Source organism: Felis catus, chromosome A1 (genome assembly GCF_018350175.1).
Source record: "Felis catus isolate Fca126 chromosome A1, F.catus_Fca126_mat1.0, whole genome shotgun sequence".
Classification (NCBI taxonomy): domain Eukaryota; kingdom Metazoa; phylum Chordata; class Mammalia; order Carnivora; family Felidae; genus Felis; species Felis catus.
In genome coordinates, this window is record NC_058368.1 from 169,002,191 (window position 1) to 169,024,490 (window position 22,300).

The 22,300-nt window shown below is 37.9% G+C and overlaps 1 protein-coding gene and 1 long non-coding RNA gene across 8 annotated transcripts in view; one reads left to right on the forward strand and one right to left on the reverse strand.

The window, feature by feature from the left end:
- Positions 1-22,300, forward strand: part of FER (FER tyrosine kinase) — a 442,286-nt gene that overhangs the window by 390,739 nt on the left and 29,247 nt on the right. For all 5 annotated transcript variants that reach the window (XM_023258902.2, XM_045034531.1, XM_045034529.1 and 2 more), the window contains one exon: positions 21,069-21,223. In XM_023258902.2, coding sequence (XP_023114670.2) covers positions 21,069-21,223 — 155 coding nt within the window. The remainder of the gene's footprint in view (positions 1-21,068; positions 21,224-22,300) is intronic.
- Positions 7,601-22,300, reverse strand: part of LOC123379295 — a 57,403-nt gene continuing 42,703 nt past the window's right edge. For 2 of the 3 annotated variants that reach the window (XR_006583576.1, XR_006583578.1), the window contains exons 2-4: positions 10,993-11,181; positions 9,817-9,911; positions 7,601-8,364 (exon numbers count right to left, since the gene is read on the reverse strand). This is a non-coding gene — a long non-coding RNA (uncharacterized LOC123379295). The remainder of the gene's footprint in view (positions 8,365-9,816; positions 9,912-10,992; positions 11,182-22,300) is intronic. The other variant, XR_006583577.1, reaches the window with a different exon arrangement.

Genomic DNA, 22,300 nt, shown 5'->3' on the forward strand with positions numbered 1-22,300 from the left:
AAGCCAAGCTTTCCTTCTTTTTTTTTTAAATGTTGATTTATTGGGGGTGCCGGGGTGGTTCAGTTGGTTAAGCATCCGACTTCAGCTCAGGTCATGATCTCACTGTTCATGGGTTCAAACCCCGCCTCAGGCTGTGTGCTGACAGCTCAGAGCCTGGAGCCTGCTTTGGATTCTGTGTCTCCCTCCCTCTCTGCCCATATCCCCCATCTTGCACTCTATCTCTCAAAAATAAATAAATGTTCAAAAAATTTTTAAATGGTTTTTTATCTCGAGAGAGAGTGTGAGTAGGAGAAGGGCAGAGAGAGAGAGGAGAGAGAGAATCCCAAGCAGGCCCTGCACTGAGCCCAACATGGGGCTTGATCTCAGGAACTGTGAGATCATGACCTTGGCCGAAATCAAGAGTACCATGCTCAACCAACTGAGCCATCCAGGCACCCCTGAACTTTCCCTTCTTCTAACAAATGCTCATCTGTGAAAATGACAGGATAAAAATGTCACAAAAATAATAAAGCAGAATATTAATTTTTGGAAGCATTTTCATATATTAAAGAGAGGCGAGGGGCGCCTGGGTGGCTCAGTCGGTTAAGTGTCCGACTTCAGCTCAGGTCATGATCTCACGGTTCATGAGTTCGAGCCCCGCGTCGGCTCTGTGCTGACAGCTCGGAGTCTGGAGCCTGCTTCTGATTCTGTGTCTCCCTCTCTCTCTGACCCTCCCCCCATTCATGCTCTGTCTCTCTCCCAAAAATAAATAAACGTTGAAAAAAAATTAAAAAATTATAAAAAAAATAAAAATAAAGAGAGGCGATATTTTAATACATTTATTTGCTTGGTTTAACTTAACCTTAACAATAGATTATTAGACTACGTGGTCCCTAAATTGTTTTGAAATCCCATATTAAGATATCACATATTATCACATTCATCCAAGTTTTTTGTACACAATAATATCATTAACTTTGTAGTGATAAGACATATTTTTAAGACTCTTAAGGTACCTTACATACTTTTTTACCTTTATTTTGATATAATTTAAATACAATAAAATGCACCAATTTTAAGTGTACACTTTGATGAGTTTTACCAAATGTGTACAATCGCATAACCAGCAATATACTTCCATCACCGCAGAAATTTCCTTGTGCTGCTCTGTACTCAGTGCCTTTCTCCTACCCCTGGCCCTGGGACACTAATCTGTTTCTCTCACCATAGGCTAGCCTTTTCTAAAATTTCATTTAAATGGTACAAATCAGTATATAATCTTTTGTTCTAGATTTTTTCACTGAAAACATAGTGCTTTAGAGACTATCCATGTTGCTGAATATAGTTTTTGTTTTTTAAATTCTGAGTGCTTTCCATTTTATACTATAGTTTGATTCTCTAGCCACCAGCTGATGAACATATGGATTATTTCCAATTTGGGGCTATTATAAACAAAGTTGCTATGAATATTCATATCTAAGTCTTTGTGTGAATATATATGTTTTTATTTTTCTTGGGTAAATATCTAAAAGTTGAATGGATGGGTTGCATGGAAAAAACAAAACATTATAAGAAACTGCCAAGTTGTTTTCTAAGCTGCTGTTCCATTTTGCATCCCCACTAGTAATGTATGAGAGTTGGAGCTTTTCCATAATATTAAGTAACACTCCTTACTTTTTAGTCTTTATTAGTCATTCCGAGAAATGCAGTGGTATCTTGCTGTGATTTTAACTTTATTTTCCTAGTAACTAATGATGTTGAGTTCCTTTTCATGTGCTTACTTGCCATTTATATGCCATCTTTTTGTGCAATGTCTGTTAAAATCTCTTGCCCATTTCTTGTTAATCAGGCCGTTGTCTTGTTATTTAGTTATAAGCATTTTTTCCTTTATTTATTTATTTACTTGTTTATTTTGAGAGCGAGAAAGGGAGTGGCAGAGAGAAAGGGAGACATAGAATCCCAAACATGCTCTGTGCCGTCAACAGATGGGGGACTCAGTCTCATGAACCGTGACATCCTGACCTCAGTCAAGATCAAGAGTTGGATGCTTACCCAACTGAGCCACCCAGGTGCCCCTTGTTATTTTTTTCATTTTTAATACAAGTCCTGTATCAGATATTTGGCAAGTATTTTCTCTCAATCTGTAGTTTGTCCTTTTTTTTCCTCCTCAAGAGAAGTTTCTAATTCTAATGAAGTCTGAACTAATTTTTTTCTTTTATGGCTCATACTTCTGGTAGCTTATCTAAGAACTCCTTTATAACCAAGATCATGAAGATTTTCTCCTAAGCTTTTGTTTATAAAGTCTTAAGGTTTAGTTCTGGTTTCCAGATCTAAGACCTACATAGTACCTACCTCTTGTCCTTGGGGATTTGAGACCCTTTCTGATTCTTCCCATTTGGTTCTTTGCTTACCTACCTGCTTTATTTCTAATTTTGCACCTTCTGTTCACAATATATTCTGCTGCCTTTTTTGGGAACTCTCAGTTCCAGTCCTATCCCATCTCTTACTGAAAGTCAAAATGCACTGGAAATCTTGTCTTAAAATTGTCTTTCTTTTCCTTTTATATTTCCACAGCATTTCTAAGAATATTTCCTTGGGTGTCCTATATATACCCTTTTCATACCACCCTGTAGAAAAAATGGCAAATGTTTTATATTTGTACCTGGCGATATATATGAGAGTTCAGACATGCATAGGGCTTGAAACAACAAACATTTAAATTTGACTAGACCTTAGTGTGAACATTTAGAAAATTGTGTTATTTTAGTTTGATAACACTGGAGGAGTTATGAGTTAATCCTTTATGTAAGGATAAGATTGAGAGGTCTTTTTTGTTTTTGTTTTCCATAGGTCACGTCAAACATAGTTTCCATGTGTGGATAATTACCCTAGCAGACAAGTAATTATTTAGCAAAGATTTCCTCAGGCATGAAGCATTTCTGATCATCTTTCCCCACCTACTTCCCCTGGTGCCCATCATGCCCTCTGTTATTTCTCCTGCAAGATCACTTTTTACTACCACAATGTAAACTCCTTAAGGACAGGAACGTGGTCTTCTCTGCCACTATGTTTGCTACAAATTAGGTGTCCAGGAAATGTTTGCTGAATCAGTGATCTTACCCTTTCTTTAACATCCCCAGTGGAAGAGGTTCTGTCATCTTCCTATAGGCTAACATACTAAAAATTCCTATGCACAAGAATTTTGCTATCTCATTTGCTATATAACTTAGACCCATTTTCTTCAGCATTGTCTGTTTTTCTTGCTCATATCAACTAAAATGTCCAATTGTCCATTGGCTATCACTCTCTTGAATACTATTGGCATTTTACTAAACCCAGTCGTAGTTACTTTGAAGTTGTGTTGTGGTTTTTTTTGTGGGTTTTTTTTTTTGAGTTTTTAATAAATGATGATCCTTTCTTTGAGTTTGGGCTTTATCTTTCTGCCATACATCTTTTAAAACAAGAAGACTTTTTCATAAATCATCTTCCTGAACCATTATTAGTTCAGCATGAGTGGAATTCTTTATTTCAGAAAAAATTTTGGTGAGGCAATTTTTAGGGAAGAAAAAAATGGACTATTGGTATAAAAAGGAGCAGCTACTCTTACACTATGATCAAACAAGAATAAAATGACGTTTAGTATGAACAATTCAGCTTTATTTTAAAGAAAATACTCAACATTCATTTTAAAGCATTACTGCTTAGGGGCGCCTGGGTGGCGCAGTCGGTTAAGCGTCGGACTTCAGCCAGGTCACGATCTCGCGGTCCGTGAGTTCGAGCCCCGCGTCAGGCTCTGGGCTGATGGCTCGGAGCCTGGAGCCTGTTTCCGATTCTGTGTCTCCCTCTCTCTCTGCCCCTCCCCCGTTCATGCTCTCTCTCTCTCTCAAAAATAAATAAACGTTAAAAAAAAAAAAACATTACTGCTTAGTATATTCTTAGGACATAAGTAGGATCCAGAATATGAAGAAAACTTCTCTGGAATAGTTGGGGTGCCTGATAACGGTTTTAGACAATAACATCATTGTTTAGCATACGGCAGTTTGATGAGATTTACATGTCTGTTCTATACTTAATAGTCTATGGAAACATTCAGAAAATGAAACAAATTCTTTATTTGCATAATGGTTCTTTTGCCTATTGGTGTATTAAAAGAATCAGTCAGCAAGATAACTGAGGTGCAAAAAACCTAGTTAGTTTTAAAGAAATGATTGGCTCTGAGATTACAGCTGGAAAGGCCTAGTTTAAGACTTACCCACTCTTTCTCAAAGACACATTTGCTCCCAATAAGGTGTTCCCAGAGGCCTGGATCACCCTTGCCTTAAATAAGCCAAGCAGTGAAGCTGGCGCAACTTCTACACAAAATGAAATCACTGCCTGTTTAATAATCAGACCACATACTGTTACAGTGTGGGATTCCATAATTACTCTGATTGTTTCCACATGGGTCGAATCTGAATGACCTTCTCTTCCATTAGTGATATTATTAAAATACTCAAAGGTGGCCTCCATTTTCCTTTATTAGTGTTTGTTAACTTGCTGTTTGTGTAGAAAGCAGTCCTCTGGTCCCTGTTTGGTATTTGCTGCTGCTGCTGTCTCACTCCATCTCTGCTGGTATTCCTGACCTCCCATCTACTACATGTTTTATACATCACCCCCTTCTTATTGGTTCTACATCTATATTAAATTGTGCTTTTGTTCTTGCCTTTAACTCACAATGCATCTAAATTCCATTTTCACTGTTTGCCACATTTTCCATTTAGTATCATTAACATGTATCTTTTTGGTGAGTTGTACTTTTTAGGCACATAGAATAGTTCCCTTTATCTAATGCTCTTTTTTCCTAAATTCTACTTTCTGGTGGTAATACAAAGTACCACACCTGCTTTTTGTTTGTTAGCACATGCTCCTTCCATCCTAATCCTGTTCTCTCCCAGTGTGAGCTGCATGAGGACTTGAGCATATTTTTCCTTTTACCCTCCTCCTTCCTGCCTGCCTCCTCCCTTCCACTAAGCAGGTTAAAGCCACCTAGATTTTTTCTTCTTTTTTTAATATAATGACAATTATTTAGATATAATTGTGTTACTCATTTCTTTGCTCCCCACTTCTTCCCATTTTATGGATTCCTATTTTACATTATACGGAATATGTCCTTGAGTGATTCTTTTAGATGTGTCATATTTGATAATGTGTCACTTAACTAGTTCATGCCAGAGGAATATACATCCCCTGAGGACCTGAATTCTGTTTTGTAGGTGGTTTTTCTAGGAGGGCCTGGCAAATAGTAAGTGCTAAATAGATATTTTTTGAAGCAATCAGATCAGTTTTTCTCTGGGCTTTCTCCCCACCAATTTTAAATATTTTCAATGGAAATAATGATAAACTGCCTACCACATCTTTCTGCTTGCTGATAGCAAGTATACTCCCACAATAGTTAACCTTTATTGATGACTCAGAGCCATCATTATCCATATCACTTACTGTGATTTGTTCTAATCTGATATCAAAATTTCCTGAAAGCATCTTGGGGAAGTTTACCTCTAAGTTAACTAGCTTCCATATGCCAGTTGTTCAAAATTTATTCTTCTTTCCAAATCTGGTTAGAAGTGGTAGTACACAAGCTTGGGGGCCAGATAGAGCCCTCTGGGAATGGCATTGGCTGGCCACAAAGATATCCCAAGAATCAGCCTTTAGAAGAGATAGCAGTCAATAGCCTGGAAATCATTAGTTCAAAAAAGCTTGAAATAGGGAAAACTCTGCTCATTAAAAGCTAGATGAGAAAACAAATTCACAATTGAAGATCAGAAGCTAAGCCAGTTAAGGTGTCTGCCACAGTTTTCTGTTAGGGGTGGATGAGAAAGAAGCAGGTGACCTTTCATGAACAGTGAAAGTGTCTTACCCCCAACTCTGCCCTGCCTATCCTTGCTGTCAAGCTCTCATTCTCACTGTGACTAATCTTCTGTACCAATTATCTATTGCTTCCTAAAAACACCACCCCAAATACAGGGACTTAAAACAAAAAACCATTTCTTTCTTTTTGTTCCATCAGTTTGGTCATCTGTTTGGGCTGGACTCAGCCAAATGGCTTTCAGCTCTTCTCCCATGGAGTCACTTATGTGGCTTCAGATATCCAATAGCTAGATTAGGGCTAGAGAGTTTAGTTTAGCTTCACTCATATGGCTAGAGGCTTCCAATGGACTGTAGGATGCCCCCCGCCACACACACACACACACACATCATTTCTCACCCAGCCTTCTTTACATGGTATCAGGGGTGTTCCAGGAAGACAGAAGTGGAAGCTGAAAGTCTCTGGAGGCCTGCACTCATGAAGTTCATAATATTACTTATGTTACATTATGCTTTTTGAAGTAATAGGTTAGCCTAGACACAAGGGTGGAGAAGTCATATTTTTTATACCACACCTGTCTCTGAGGGCTTACTCCTCACCTTTAAACTTGTAATTTCCAGTATTGTAGTTTACGTGCTTACATAGCTGTCTCTTCTTGTAAAATTAAACTGCTTGAGAACAGGAATTAAGTTATCTTAGCACACAGCAGAGGCCCTGGTATCTAGTAAGGCCTTATTAAAGGAAAGGTGATCCAATGATAGACTGATTGCTCAATATGTATGTAGGTATGTATGAATGGATATATGTATGTATATCCTTGTTTATTATTAGTAGCTAGATTCTATAATTATAAGATCAATGGAACAGTACTTTTAAAAGCACAAAATAAATTAGAAGTATGTCTTCTGATAGAAAATACTAAGTTTTTTTTTGTATGCCAAGCAGCAGCCCTGGAAGACTGTGTTCTTAGAACATAGAAACTTACCTGTGTAATAGAGAGTTAGCAGTGTTTCCTTAATCAGTTCCCAGATCAAATAACCAGAAATGATTTCTTTTTTTCCACCATCATTATTATCAAATGCATTGGGTCCCTTAGTCTAAGTTCTATATTATCTTGTAGCGTATGTTCAGAAGAATGACTACCTGTGCCAAAAGGTCTTAATAAGAAAAGTGTCAAATTTAGCCCTCATTACTTTGCTTTAAAAACATTTTAAATAATCTAAAAGGTGCATCCATGGCTTAAGATCAGCTCAGATTCAATTGATTGCACAAAAATGTCAATTTGGTATTTCATGGAATTTAAAAATCCTGTGCCCCAATTAAGTTCCCACACAGGTAACTACTATTCCTATGTAATTTCACCAGGATACTGAGATACTCACTTTGATGCATGGCTGTTGCTGCACACTGGCTCTGAATGCTGGTAAGCAGCTGTCCCCTTTTCCTCTGGTGGTTTGGAGATCACTATAAATTTGTCAAATTTTTTTGGAATTTTTGGTGAATGGGCTTTACATTTATATAAATTATTTTGTCCACTTTGAGTCTTTCAGACACTTTTGTTTTATGTAACTGTGGTCTGCAAATAGGTAAAAGAAAAATCTCATTAAGAGACCAAAATGACACATGTATATGCAAAGTTACTATTTGCTCAGACAAGTAATCCTGCGTGAATACAAAATGCAGATTTTGTGTGAATTGCATCAAAAAATCACAGAGTGAATAACAACTAATTATAAAAGGACATTTGGTGAATATTTTTATAACTTTTATCTTGTAGAATTATAAGAAGAGAAAAACAGCTACATATATGAAGTCAAGTCTTAAGACCTTATTTTTATGGTATTATATTATCAAACAGAATGCAGAATTAAAATTGAACGAAGTAAAGCGAGCTCTCCTGACTATGGAAACAAAATATAGAGAGACAGAAAAGAAATGGAATTTCAGATATTTGTTTCAAGATAAAAATGAATTACTATACAATAGACCTGTATTCACAACTTAGACTCTCCTATTTGGATTTCATACACTGAAAGCAATCATAGGACTGAAGGGAAATTTATTATAAAGTCACCTGGGATATCACTTCATAAACACAGAAAACAACATTAGAAATTGAAATGGGAATAATGAAAATTTCATTTTAAATGAATGTAAATGGGAGGCAAGGAAAGAACTGTTGAGGTACATGAGAGAAAGGCATTACTTCTCTTGAACTCCTTTCAATACTGAAAAGTGTTTTCCATTAACCAGATACTGGTGCCATTGAAACTGTGATTGGATGTTTCCTGTCTGTACATAGGGGCTGAGAGTACTCTGTGTTACTGCACTGGCTGAGGCGATCTTCCTGCCTTGAGAGCACAGCCTAAAGTCTATTAGGGATCGCCAAACCAGAGGCGAAAGTGCAAGCTGGCCAGTAGGTCTGTCTGGTTGGGGAAGTGAAGGGGTTGCTCATTGAGGCACTTGGCAGGTGTCATCCATTACTGGCCTTCTCAGCAAGTTGCAGAGTCGGTGCCATCCACTGCACAGAGAGGCTGATCCTGCAAAGAGTTAACCACAGCAGATCACTCAGTATCTACATCTGGGTGCCTTCCACCATCATTAGAGTGTGTGTGTTCATCAGTAGCTGCACATTTTGCAGACAGTAAAAATGTAAATGATCCTGAGGCTCATTGTGGCACCTTGTGCATCGCAGATTACACAGTTGCTCTGTTCCTTTATGTGTCTTTTAAGTCTTAATTTGAGCTCTAATGTGAGTATGGATATCACATCATGGAAGTACAAACTATAACAAAAAGATGGTGGAGGAATTGTTATGTACCTTGGTACAGAATGGAAAAATAATGCATATTTTAGTTCTCTCAAAGTATTCTATATTCCAGAGCCTAAGCATTGAGTCAGGGACTCTATTCCACAAAACTTAAATGGGAAAGAAATCACATCTCAAAAACAAAATGGCAGACATCTTGTACCAGTTATTGCAGAGTATTACTTTTGTCAAGATAAAATTAACAATATTTCAAAGAAACCAAAGGAACACTCAGCTTTGTAAAATACTAGAAGAGCATGGTCTTTGGAGTGAGAGATTCTATACTCAGCCACTTAATCATCTCTTGTGTTCTTGGACAAGTTGCTTAATCTCTGAGCCTCAGTTTCTTAGCTGTGTAATAGATATCTACACTCAAATAGAGATTAGGGATAACCAGTAAAGCACCTGATACCTACTAAGTTCTTAATAGTTACTATTATTCGTACAGTATTGGAAAGGGCTTGGTTGTACACACAGTTACTCAGCAGAGGCAAGGGGGAGGATGCCTGCATTGTGATACTTTGGCCCTGGGGTAGATGGGACTCTTGGCCATATGGAGTGGCACTCTTGTAACTTACACTCCTTGCTTTACTTCCATTCATCAGCTGTTAATACTCATTGTTGCACTGCAAAGGTGGAAAAGTCTTCACCAGGACTATTTAGCACCACTGTGTGCCTAGATTTATCCAGCCAGCTACAGGAAGAAAATGCCTTTAACCTAGAGTTTAACACGATGTTAGGGCTGTTATATATGGTGGCTGCTAACTGGTAAATCATGGACCCCTGGTTCCTCCAACTTACTGCAGGTGTCCCAAGTGCATCAAGCTTTTGAGACCGAATAATATGGTGTGTGTGTGTGTGTGTGTGTGTGTGTGTGTATGTATGTATATGTATATCATATGATATACATCTATGTGTGTGTATCATATATATATGCACACTATTTTACTATTGTGATTAATAAAGTAAAAATTCATTTCAGAACTTTGTTGAATTCTTAGTAGCTTTTTATCATGTTGTATTTCTTCTTTCAGCCATTCTAAAACATACAACTATTATATCAGGATGGATGTGGTACAAAGAATTGATAAAATTAATATTATACAGGCCCTCATGCTCAGAAAAGTCAAGAACTGGTGCTCTCATTTCTGAGGTCCAGTAAAATATGGTGTGATGTACTCACTTGCACAACTTGTTAAGGAAAACTCTGTTCAGAATTCTGGTCTCCTGATCTCTAGTCCAGAACTCCCAACAGTGGAAATGTTTGTACTGTTGCTTCTGGAAAAATGTGAGATGTATTTAATGTTCAGATTAGTATGCACGCAGTTACATATTGACAGAAAATGGGTTACGTGAAAAACATTTAAAACAGTACCTGACACACAGAAAGCCCTCACTAAATGATGGCTGTTATGATGGCTCTTCAGTAAGGAGTGGTTTTGTCACTTTTTTCTATCTGTTGCTTAGAGTAACTTATCCCATTCTGAATGTAATATTTTAAGTGATACCATTTGTCACTCAAGCAAGTGGCTTCCATATTTGCTTCTCATACTCTCAGAGTGGGAGTGGTGGACATTTAAAAAATCTCCCTTCTTTTAGGAGTAGAGGCTCTTGCCATTAGTATGAAGGCTCACTTCGGAAGTGAGTCCTCACAACGCATCTTATCACAGCCTCAGACAGCTACTGGCCTTTAATGTGCATGCTTGAGACAGAATTCAGTCTTGTTGTTGAATTACCCCCTGGGATTTGGTATATTTATTTGAACTAACGAGATTTAAACATTTACTTTCCATCAATATTTTTTAATTTGTCCTCATCTGACCCCCCGTTCCTCCCGAGCAGATTCTTTATTGCTTAAGAGATGTAGCATTAGATCAAGATTTATTTAAATTGTGTACCCAAAGCTAGTCTCTAGAGATTTGGTGTCTCGTTGCACAATGTGGCCCACAGGTGATAGCAGACAGCAGTGACTGAGGGAGATTTACATCTGACTATACAAATAGAGCACACATTTCATAAAACTATAAACCATCCAGGCTAATCACAGTAGTTAAATACAAGGAAAGTTTCCCTTGGGTTCTCAGGTAAATTTAGGACTGAAGAAAGTGTTGTCATGATATGTGTTTGGTTCTGAATTTTTTGTCAATATCCAGATTTAATATGAGTCCCTTTGTTTTAGCTAACTGCCCAGGAATTTGATCTTTTAAGCTAAATACAAGAATATGTGGAGTTGGTATATGTGTATTGCCAAATAGAATTCTCTTATAGGGAAGTCGCCCCAGGGATGAAAGAGCCAAAAGAAGTAAGCGCTTTTGTATGTGCTCAACATGTCCATTTTAAGTAAAGGCAGATGACTTACAATAGCTTTCATAACTGGCTCTCCATCAGTCAGCCATGCCAGACAAGGACTGTGTTGCTTTTGTCCCGCTCTCAGGAAGCAGCGTCATTAGAGGAAATCACCAAAGGTCTCGGTTTCTCCACAAGTGCAACCCAGTGGAGCATTTCTCCTGTATAAATAGATCAAGCCCCCAGTGGTGATCTTCTCCTGCTGAGAAGAAGGTAACCGGGTTTAGAGTAAATACACCGGAGCTAGCCCTAGACAAACTTTTTAGAAGTTATACTTGCATTGCCACCCCTCCCCAATGCCACAGCACCCCTTTACATATTCATCCATGACTTTTCCCACAAGCACCCACTCACTGTGTGCTTTGCCCAGGCCTGCTCTTTGCCAGTTCCCTGTGCTGATCCATTTTCCCTTTTCCCCTCTTCTCATACACCTGCTCTATCATCCCATACAAAGCCCTTAAGACTTTGTATGTCTTTATACATATTTATGTGTTCAAATAATTTATACCAAAATGTGACTCAGAGGAACTATGTGCCCCCTGGCCCACAGGTAACGAATTTGCATTTTAGCAGTGGCTTTAAGTAAATGAAGACACGCAGATACTGAGGATTCTGTGCCTGGCAGGGAGCAGCAGGGCGATTTTAGGAACAGGGTCCTTTGGCTCTCACCATGTATGCTCATAGGGCCTTCGACCAGCCCTGAGCAAAGAAGGCATAAATTATACTCTAACCGTCCCTCCAGCCTGGTCTGTTACTGCATTCACAGAAGCAATGCTTTTGTTTCCAACCTCCCAGAAGTCTGTGACACTGAACAATTTTTCCAAGGAAGAGAAAACACAGTTTAATATATAGGACTAATTTTCAGTTTTGCAGCTGGGGCTTCCTTTGGGAGCCGTACTTGTAGAAATAAGTGCCTCAGTAATAATGGGTGGAGAACTCCCCAACTGATGGGTACAAAGTTTGATGGAGAAGGTTATGAAGAGAAGAGAGACCAGTGGAACACTAGGAGTGAAATCAAGGATATGCTTGAAAATGAGAAATGTAGGAAGATTTTTGTATTTATATTTACTTTATTCAAAGGAAAAATAAGGTAGATTCTGAAGTGGGAATGAGCAGCGGACTTGCAAAAGAGTCTGGCTGCTCATCTCTTTTTTGGCTAATCTCTGATCCCATCACTATCAGCTCAGTAGTGGCTTTAGTATTGGCCAGTAGAAACTGGTCTCCAAGGTGTCAACTCTGTTGCCAAAGACACTCCACCTTGCCCAACCGCAGTGTCCGGGCCCATTCTACAAGACGGTTTACAATTCTGTTTCTGTTATTGTGTGCAAAATTTTCCAAAGAGAAATACGCATCCTACTCTCCTTGCATTAAAACACTCACATACATTGTTTTAAAGCAGTTGATGACTTAGGCTTTTTCAGAAAATAGGTTTTTCATATGCTTGTTATGCAAACGATTTCTGGGTTTTTTTGTGTTTTTTTGTTTGTTTTTAAGGGAGGGAGTTTGAAGAGTCACTTCTTAATGGTAAGGCTCTTCTGTTATTTCAAATTCAAAAGTTGTAGCCATTGGGCATGGATTAAGTGGTACATGATTTGATTACATCAAATATCTGCTTCATTTACTATTTCCCCCCACACTACCATTTTTGGCTTTATACTATGTTTTAGTCAGATATATAAGAAAACCCTAGGGCCTTAAAGAGGGCCTAAATGTTGCTAGTTATTTGTGGCTCAGTACTGGCCAGAACCAGTGGGCATAGTTTCTGTACAAAACAAAAACAAAACACAAATATTTCTCTAACTCCTTTCCTATGTGAAGGATAAATCCTCACTTTGTGTAATCATAGCTGCGAGCAGTAAATGATGTCTAGGGTAACGCATCAAGACAAGGAGAACCCTGGCTCGGCCTCCTGGCTGTTCCTAGTTTACCACAGTATTTGCTCTAGAAGACAACATCTCCACAGAGCAAGATGCCCACTGTTATTCTTCCACATAGCAAAGAAAATTTACTCCTCTTTATTTCCTGCTGGAGTTGGATTTCCTATAACTGCTCTCTGTTCTCATATTATCCTTAATTAGCCTATCTCATATTATGTATGACTTTGTAAGACACCTCTGGTACACAACCAGAAGTTTGACTCTGTATCTTCAAGGAAGATTACTCGGCAGACATAAGTAGAACATTTCCATAACCTTTTGGCAGTCAGCAGTTTTTGCTGTTCTGTTCCTCTGCATGTGGTGAGATATAGCTATCTCTGATACCTCCTGTGAACGACAACACCAGCCTATTATGAGATTTCTCATCTCTGAGTTCCTATAGAATTTGCAGTCTGTAACACACAGGCTCATATAAGCTTGTTCTCTAGCAGTTTCATGCATGAAGAGGCAGGGATAACCAGTGTGTTTCCCAGACTCTGACTCAGGGCAATAGCAAGCTTAATAAAGAAAAGTATGGAGAAGAAGGGAGAAAGGTATATGTCTGCCTTACCTTCCAAATTAGATCCTCAGTGTCTCAGTCCAGAGATCATATCTGCTTTTCCTATCTTCTTTAAGACTTATTAGAACATTAGGCAAGCATCGAGTGTGCAGTACGTGTTGATTGCCTGAAGGCCTAAGGTTTTAATTCACAGATTATGCCAGAAAGGCAGTATTTCCAGTCACTTGAACTTCACGCAACCCCAAAAAGGTAGAGTTTTCTGTAAATGTTACTGAAATGTTATTTACATTGATTGAAGGTATCTCTAAATTGGTTTTAGATTGATCCCTCACAGAACTGTAATCCTCATTTCAGAGGACAAACCTCTAAGGCAGTGGTATACTGAAGATAGTTATGACAATGGAAGTATATGCAGTTGTAAAGTGTAGGCATTATTCTGAGGAAAGCATGAACACAGAAATTCTGTAAACGGCTAAGATGCTGCGGTGAATAAAAGATCATTCTAACCAAGACTAATGGCATTTTACCCCAAGCCTCAGCGGCCCACTAGGATTCAGAGATGTGCACTGATGCCATTGTAATTCTGTCAAAAATGAGCCAACCATACATTTGTGGATGTATTTCTTGACCTTCTGTTCCAATGAGCTATCATATCTTTGTGCATTTACTGAACAGTATTAAGACTTAAAATCAATTTAGGTTAAGCCCTTCAACTCCGTACTTTTTAAAATTTATTTTGAGAGAGAAAGTATGAGTAGGGGAGGGGCAGGCAGAGAGAGAGAGAGAGAGAGAGAGAGAGTCCCAAGCAGACTCTGCACTGTCAAATCAGAGGCCGACGTGGGGTTCGAACCCACAAATCCCGAGATCATGACCTGAGCTGAAGTTGAATGTTTGATGGAGTAAGCCACCCAGGCATCCCCAACTCTGTAATTTTTAAAAATTATTTTGATTATTCTAGGACCTTTTATTTACATATTCATTTTAAAAGCAGCTTGTTTAATTTTACAAAGACATCTGCTAGAACAATGGTTCAGAGTGCATTAAATTTACAGATTTGCAGAAAATGACCATCCTAACAATATTGAGTCTTCTCAATGAGCACAGTATGACTATCTTTCCATTGGTTTATTCACTGTTTTTTTCTCCATCAAGTTTTGTAGTTTTAAGTATAAGGGACTTGGTTGTCTTTTGCTACACTTATTTGTAGATATTTCAGTGGCGTTACTATAAATGGAATTTATTTTCCAATTATTTGCTGCTAGCATACAAGAATTTTGTATATTAACCTTTTATCTTGCAACCTTGCTAAATTCATTTATTCTAATTCTTGGTATGTAAATTCCCTAAGATTTTTTTTAAATTTGTATTTAAATTCCAGTTAGTTCACATGCAGTTTAATGTTAGTCTCAGGCACACAATACAGATTCAACACTTCCATACAGCACAGTGCTCATCACAAGTGCACTCCTTAATCCCCATCACCTATTTCCATCCCACCCACCCCACATACCTCCCCTCTGGTAACCATCAGTTTGTTCTCTGTAGTTAAGAGTCTGTTTCTTGGTTTGCCTCACTCCCTTTTTTTCCCCCCTTTGTTCATTTGTTTTGCTTCTTAAATTCCACATATGAATGAAATCATATGGTATTTGTCTTTCTCTGACTTAACTTCACTTAGCATAATACTCTTTAGCTCCATCCACATTGTTGCAAATGGCAAGATTTCATTTTTTATAGCTGAGTAATATTCCATTATATAATAATATACATTATGTGTGGTGTGTGTGTGTGTGTGTGTGTGTATGCGCCACATATTCTTTATTCATTCATCAGTCAGTGGACACTTGAATTGTTTCTGTAATTTAACTATTATAGATAATGCTACTTTAAATGTTAGGGTACATGTATCCTTTTGAATTAGTATTTTTGTATCCATTTGGGTAAATTCCTAATAGTGCAATTACTGGATCTTAGGGTAGTTCTATTTTTAACTTTTTGAGGAAACTCTGTGCTATTTTCCACAGTGGCTGCATCAGTTTGCATCCCCACCAACAGTACAAGAGGGTTCCCCTTTCTCCACATCCTCACCTGCACCCGTTTAGTGTATTGTTGATTTTAACCATTCTGACAGGTGTGAGGTGATAGTTCATTGTAGTTTTGATTCATATTTCCCTGATGATGAGTGATATTGAGCATCTTTGATGTCTTCTTTGGAGAAATGTCTGTTCATGTTTTCTGCCTATTTTTAATTAGATTATTAGTTTTGGGGGTATTGAGTTTTATACATTTTGGATACTAACTCTTCTTTAGATAAGTCATTTGCAAATATCTTCTCCCATTCTGTAGGTTGCCTTTTAATCTCGCTGATTGTTTCCTTCACTGTGTAGAAGTTTTATTTTGATGAAGTCCCAATCATTTAGTTTTGCTTTTGTTTCCCTTGTCTCAGGAGACATATCTACAAAGAAGTTGCTACAGCCAATGTCAAAGAGGTTACTGCCTGTGTTTTCCTCTAGCCTGAGATTTTCTATAGAAAAAAAAATTATGTTTGTAAATAGTGCCAATAGGGCTAGTTTTACTTCTGTGTGATATTTGTGGCTTTTTTTTTTTTTTGCTTCCATGCCTTATTTCAAAGCCTAGGACCTCAAGAATAGAGGTCCGTTTGAATAGAAGTGGTGAAAGCGGGCATTTTTGCCTTGATCTCAAGGAGGAGCAATTTCGTCTTTCACCATTAAGTATGATATGGTGGTTGAATTTTTTGTAGATGCTCTTTGTCAGGTTGAGGAAGCTCTTTAGTCTTTCCAGTTTGCTGAACATTTTATCATTAGCAAATACTGAATGCTGTCAAATGCTTCTTCTGTATCAATTGGAATGATCATGGGGTTTTCTTCCCTATATTCTGTCAATCTAGTGAATTACGTTAATTTTCATATGTTAAACCAACCTTGCCTTATTGGATAAGCCCTGCTTGGTCATGACATGTTATCTTTTTTATATATATTACTGGATTTGATTTGACATTATTTTGTTTCTGGCATCATGAGAGTATTTTTCTATAATTTCTTTGATAGAATCTTTTCCAGGTTTTGTATTATAGTTCTAGTGGTCTCATAAAATCATTTAAAGAATACTCTCTATTTTTTTTGGAAAGGTTTCCATAATTTTGTTATTTCTTCCCTGAATGTACGATAGAACTTATTAATCAACCCATCTGAGTTGGATTTGCTTTCTGGGAATATCTTTGGATACCAAATTTATATTTGTAAATATAGAACTGTTATTATCTATATCTTATTCTGTCTATAGAATCAGTAGTAATAACCACTTTTTAGTCTACTGATATTTTGAATATTTGATTTTTTGACTATTATAATGTTTGAATATTTTTTTACCATTCTGTTTAATTTGATCTCTTGATGTTTTAGCTTTATCTCTTTACACCTTTTTTAGGAGTTACTCTATAGATTACAACGCATACATCTAACCTTCCACAGACTACTTAGAGCTAATATTGTATCACTTCATGTAAAATGTAGAAAATTTGCAACCGTATGGGTCCTTTTGCTAACATCCAACCTTTATCTGGTAGTTGTCCTATGTGTAACATTTACATACATTGAAAACCTGGTCAGATAATGCTATAATATTCATTTCCAATATTCAGTCACATTTTAAAGAATTTAAAAGGGAAAAATCTATATTTGCCCACAAATTTACCATTCCTGTTGTGTTTCCTTCCATCCTGATATTTCAGATTTCTTGCATTTCCCTGTAGCCTGAAACACTGCTTGTAGTGTTTCTGGTAGAGTAGATTTGCTGTTAATGAGTTCTCTCTGCTTTCTTTCATATGACAATGTCTTTATTCTGCCTTCATTTCTGTAGGGTATTTTTGCTAGCTATGGAATTCTGGGTTGACAAAGACATCTGCTAGAATTTTGATTGGGTGTACATTAAATCTATAGATCAATTGGGAAGAATTGCCATCTTAAGAAATGAAAGATGTTATTTCACTGCCTTTTGCCCCCATAATTTTTTTTTTAGAAATATGTGATTATTTGAATCATTTTCTGTAGCAAACGTGTCATATTCTCTATCAGCTTTTAAGAGGGTTTCTTTTCTTTGGATTTTAGCAGCTTGATTAGGGTATGTGTATATGTTTTTTTTTTTCCTTTGATTTTTATCCTGTTTGGAGCTCACAGAGATTCTTGAATATGCAAATTTAATTCTTTTAACTAAATAGGGGAATTCTTTAGTCACCATTTCTTTAAACTGATTTTCTGCCTCAGTCTCTTTGTTCCTGTACTACTGGGACTCCAATAACATGTATTTCAGTCTTTTGATATTGTATAGGTCCCTGATTCTCTTTTCATTTTTTTCTATTTTCCTCTCTTTGTGTCCTTCAGCTGGGGTATTTTGTACTGGTTTATCTCCAAGTTTACTGACTCTTTCTCTGTTGTCACCAGTATCCTTTTGATCCTATGTAGGGATTTTTCATTTCAGATACTTATTTTTAAGTTTCTATATTTCTATAGTTTTTACAGTTTTTATTGTCTACTGAGATTGTCTGCTTTTCTATTAATTTCAAATGTGTTTTCATTTGTTTTATGGAGTATAGTTACAATAGCTGCTTTATATCTGGTTACTATCATGTTGGCATTTGTTGATTGCTTTTCCCTTTAGAATTGATCACATTTTTCTTCTTTTCTGTATGTTTAGCAATTTTGAATTGTGCCCTAGATACTGTGAATGTTACATTGTGTGCGCTCAAAATCCCTGTTATAATTCTGCAGGAGATTGTTGATTTTTTTTGTTTTGGCAGGCAATCAACTCAGGGTCAGATTGCAAATTCTGTCTCTTAATGATTCAAATCACAATTACTGCCTCAAAGCCTGTGTTTTGGTTTGCCCTGTGTGAGACATTTACGAATGACTTTGAGACATGGGCAGTGGTTTAAATGAGTTTAGTTCTCTAAATGGGCTCAGGTCTGCCCATCAAATGTGCTGCTTAGGGCTCAGCCTGAGACTTGTGTGGGTTCAAACATGGAACCAGGTAATCCTCTTCTCTTGGTTGTTTGACCTCTATGATTTTCCCTACACTTCCAAGGACCTCTTTTCCTAGTTCCTCAGGGCACAAATATGTGCTTTCTATTACTTTTCAGACACTGATGTTGCCTACCTTGTAATACTGTGTGACTGGAGGCCACATCAGGAGAAAGCTACAAGAGAAATGAGGGGAAGCCTACAAAACAACAGACCAAATGATGGCGTGCTCTAGGGCTTAGTCCCTGAACACCTCTATTTCCTCTCTACACTCAGTCTCTAGGTGAAAGCATTCTCTAATTCCAGTAGGGACCCAGACCCCTTATCTCCTGATGCTTTCCCAACGTCAGTATGCTTCCTTTTTGTATTAGCAGGAGGGAGAAATATAATGAGAATTCCTCCTTTTAAAGACATTTCTTAGATATTTTGGACATCTCTTCTGCTTGCATCTCATTGTCCAGAACTTAGATAATGGCCACATCTCATTGCAGGAGAAGTTGGAAAATACAGGAGTTTTTAGATGGATGACAATAGATTCAGCTAAAATTGGGATTCTTTTACTAAAAAAGAGGAGGAAATGGACAGTAGGAGGCAACTGGCTGGCTCCACCAAACGTTGTGAATCTAGTCCTCAGCCCTCCCACTAACCTTCCCCATTTCAGTACTTGTCAGTTCCATCTTTCCAGGTGCTCAGGCCAAAATATCTTGAAGTCATCATGATTCTTTTTTTCTCCTATTCTACACCCAATCTATCAGCAAATCCTATTGATTGTACTTTTCAAATATATCTCAAATCTGACTGACTCCATCTTAGTGTAGGCTATTGTTGCTTCTCCCAGACTTCTGAAATAGTCTCCTCTCTGGTTCTGCCAGTCCATTCTCCCCACAATAGGATATAGTCCTTCAAAATGTAAGTCAGATCACATCATTCCTATGTACAGAACTCTCTGGTTACCTCCTAGCTTATTGTGAATAAAATCCAAGGAACTTAACTATGAAAAAGCTAAACATCATCTGGTCCTGGCTAACCCCCTGATTAAATTTACTAGTGTCTCCCTGTAACTCATTCCACACCAGCTATACTGACTTCCTTAATGTTCCTTGAATATACCAAGCATGCACCAATTTCAAGGTCTTTGTATCTATCGCATCTTGAATGCTTTTCTAGATATCCCCGTGGCTTCCTTCTTAACTTCTTTCACGTCTTTGATCAAATATCACATTATCAGAGACCTTCCTAACAGCCTGTCTAAAATAGGATTCCCTCTGGGGCGCCTGGGTGGCTCATTCGGTTGAGCATCCGACTTCAGCTCAGGTCATGATATCACGGTTCATGAGTTCAGGCCCCGCATTGGGCTCTGTGCTGACAGCTCAGAGCCTGGAGCCTACTTCCGATTCTGTGTCTCCCTCTCTCTCTGCCCCTCCCCCACATGCGCACTGTCTCTCTCTGCCTCTCAGAAATAAAGAAAACTAATTTAAAAAATTAAAATAGGATTCACTCTAGTAAATCTCTCCCTTTATAAAACTTTTTTTCTTAATACTCAGCACCATTTGACATATTATCTGATTTTCTTTGTGTGTATATGTATATATTTGGACATACATATACCTTCTCTACATATATACATATATAAAAATGTATAAACATTTAGGTACATATAGGGATTTGATTATTGAAGGGCTTCTCACTAGAATTAGAGACTTCATCTGTTATGCTCAATGCTGTCTTCTTTAGCAGTTAAGGGTGGTCAAGACAGACTTCTATGAGAAGAGGGCAGTTGAGCTAAGAATGAATGAAGAGGAGTCAGCTATGCTACAACCTAGAAGGAAAACATTCCACAGGAAGGGAACAGCTATCTGCAAGGCCCTGTGGTGGAAATAAGCTTGTCATGTTTCAGGGACTTGTCCTGCATTTAAGGACAAAAAGAAGCCCAGTATGGGTAGAATTTAGAAATTATGTAGAATGGAACAAGATGCGGTGGAAGAGACAGAGCCAGATCATGCAGAGTTTTGGCTGTCCCCAATGCAGTCCAGTCAGAAGAGAAAGAGTCCCCAGCCTGTCTTGGCGCCTCAGCCATTCTCTACATTTTGGGAAGCTCTAAGGCTACAACAACCAAAGGCTATCTAATGACATACAGCTATTTAAATTTAATTCACTGAAAGTAAATTTAAAAATTCAGTTTCTCGATCACTCAAGTTTCATTCCAAGCGTTCAATAGTCACACATGGCTAATGACTACCTATCGGGCAGCACAGCACAGATAGAGAATATTTCATCATCACAGAAAGTTATGTAAAACAGTCCAATGAGAAATAATGCCAAGTTTGCTTAGCCTCTCCTGTGATTTTTCTCTTAACCCTAGAATCCATGTTTTTCTATTTAATGGAAATATATGCAGTGCCTAGCAAATTAGCATGGGGCCTGTTCCCTATGCAAATACTCTCACTGGTGATTTTTTCCTATGACAGAAAATATGAGAAGGACTGGTAAATCACAAGCATTCTTAACCTCATTATAAATACATTGCAAATGTAAAAAATGCAAAGTGTGGAAGTCATAAATGTGAAAGCAGCTTTCAATTTGTTTTAATAGGTATTTTCCATGTCTTATTGTAACGTAGGGATCTTGCTGCAAGAAACTGCCTGGTAGGTGAAAATAACGTTCTGAAAATCAGTGACTTTGGAATGTCTCGTCAAGAGGATGGTGGAGTGTATTCATCTTCTGGCTTAAAGCAGATTCCCATTAAATGGACAGCACCAGAAGCTCTTAATTATGGTAAGAATAGACTGTTTTTCTTTTTGGTGGTAAAAATGTATTCCATCAGCACAAAACATTCACAAGCAAAGTTGGAGGAGTAAAGCAGAGCCCAAGTTAGAATGATTTGAAAATCAACACAACAATATTTAAGTGTTCATATTTTGTACTTACACATGGGCAGAAACCTAATTCATTGACCTTATTGATCAAATTTCTATATGTAAGATTGCTAGATTTAAGCTTTTTTTTTTAACATTTATTCATTTTTTGAGAGACAGAGAGCACAAGCAGGGGAGGGGCAGAGAGAGGGGGAAACACAGAATCCGAAGCAGGCTCCAGGCTCCCAGCTGTGAGCACGGAGCCCGATGAGGGGCTTGAACTCATGAGATATGAGATCATGACCTGAGCCAAAGTCAGATGCTTAACCGACTGAGCCACCCAGGCGCCCCTCAGATTGCTAGATTTAAAAGATGGATGTACTTATAAGCACTTTTAAATATGACTATATATCTGAGGGTTTTTTAATCCAAGAAAAAATGATTTTTATGTTCACTGTATAATTTAACTGTTAAAGTGTTGTTGTGGCTCTGGACCACTGCTTTCAGATGTCTTGTAATTGGTCCAATAACCTCATCTAATAATAGGTTTTAAAATTTGTTAAGTCTATAGTTTCTCACTCTGAAAACTGCCTTGGTTTCTTTGCATTTTAGTCTCTGGAACTTGTATAAATGTTGGAGGGAGAGAGAGGAGTTACATTTTAAAACAGCAGGGATTTTTTTGTATGCCATTATAATGGAAAAAATTCAGGTTGTGTTATCTGTGGTTGGGATAAACTGGGCTGTAACAAGATGGGTAACAGTTCAGAATTAAAAGGAGAGAGACTGTGCTATAAGTGAAGTTATAAATTACATTTTCATTAAGGGAAGCAGCATGTGAGCCACGGGTTGGTGAATGGGTATGTTTTGAATTGAAATATCAGGGGCGCCTGGGTGGCTCAGTCGGTTAAGCGTCCGACTTCAGCTCAGGTCACGATCTCGCGGTCCGTGAGTTCGAGCCCCGGGTCGGGCTCTGGGCTGATGGCTCAGAGCCTGGAGC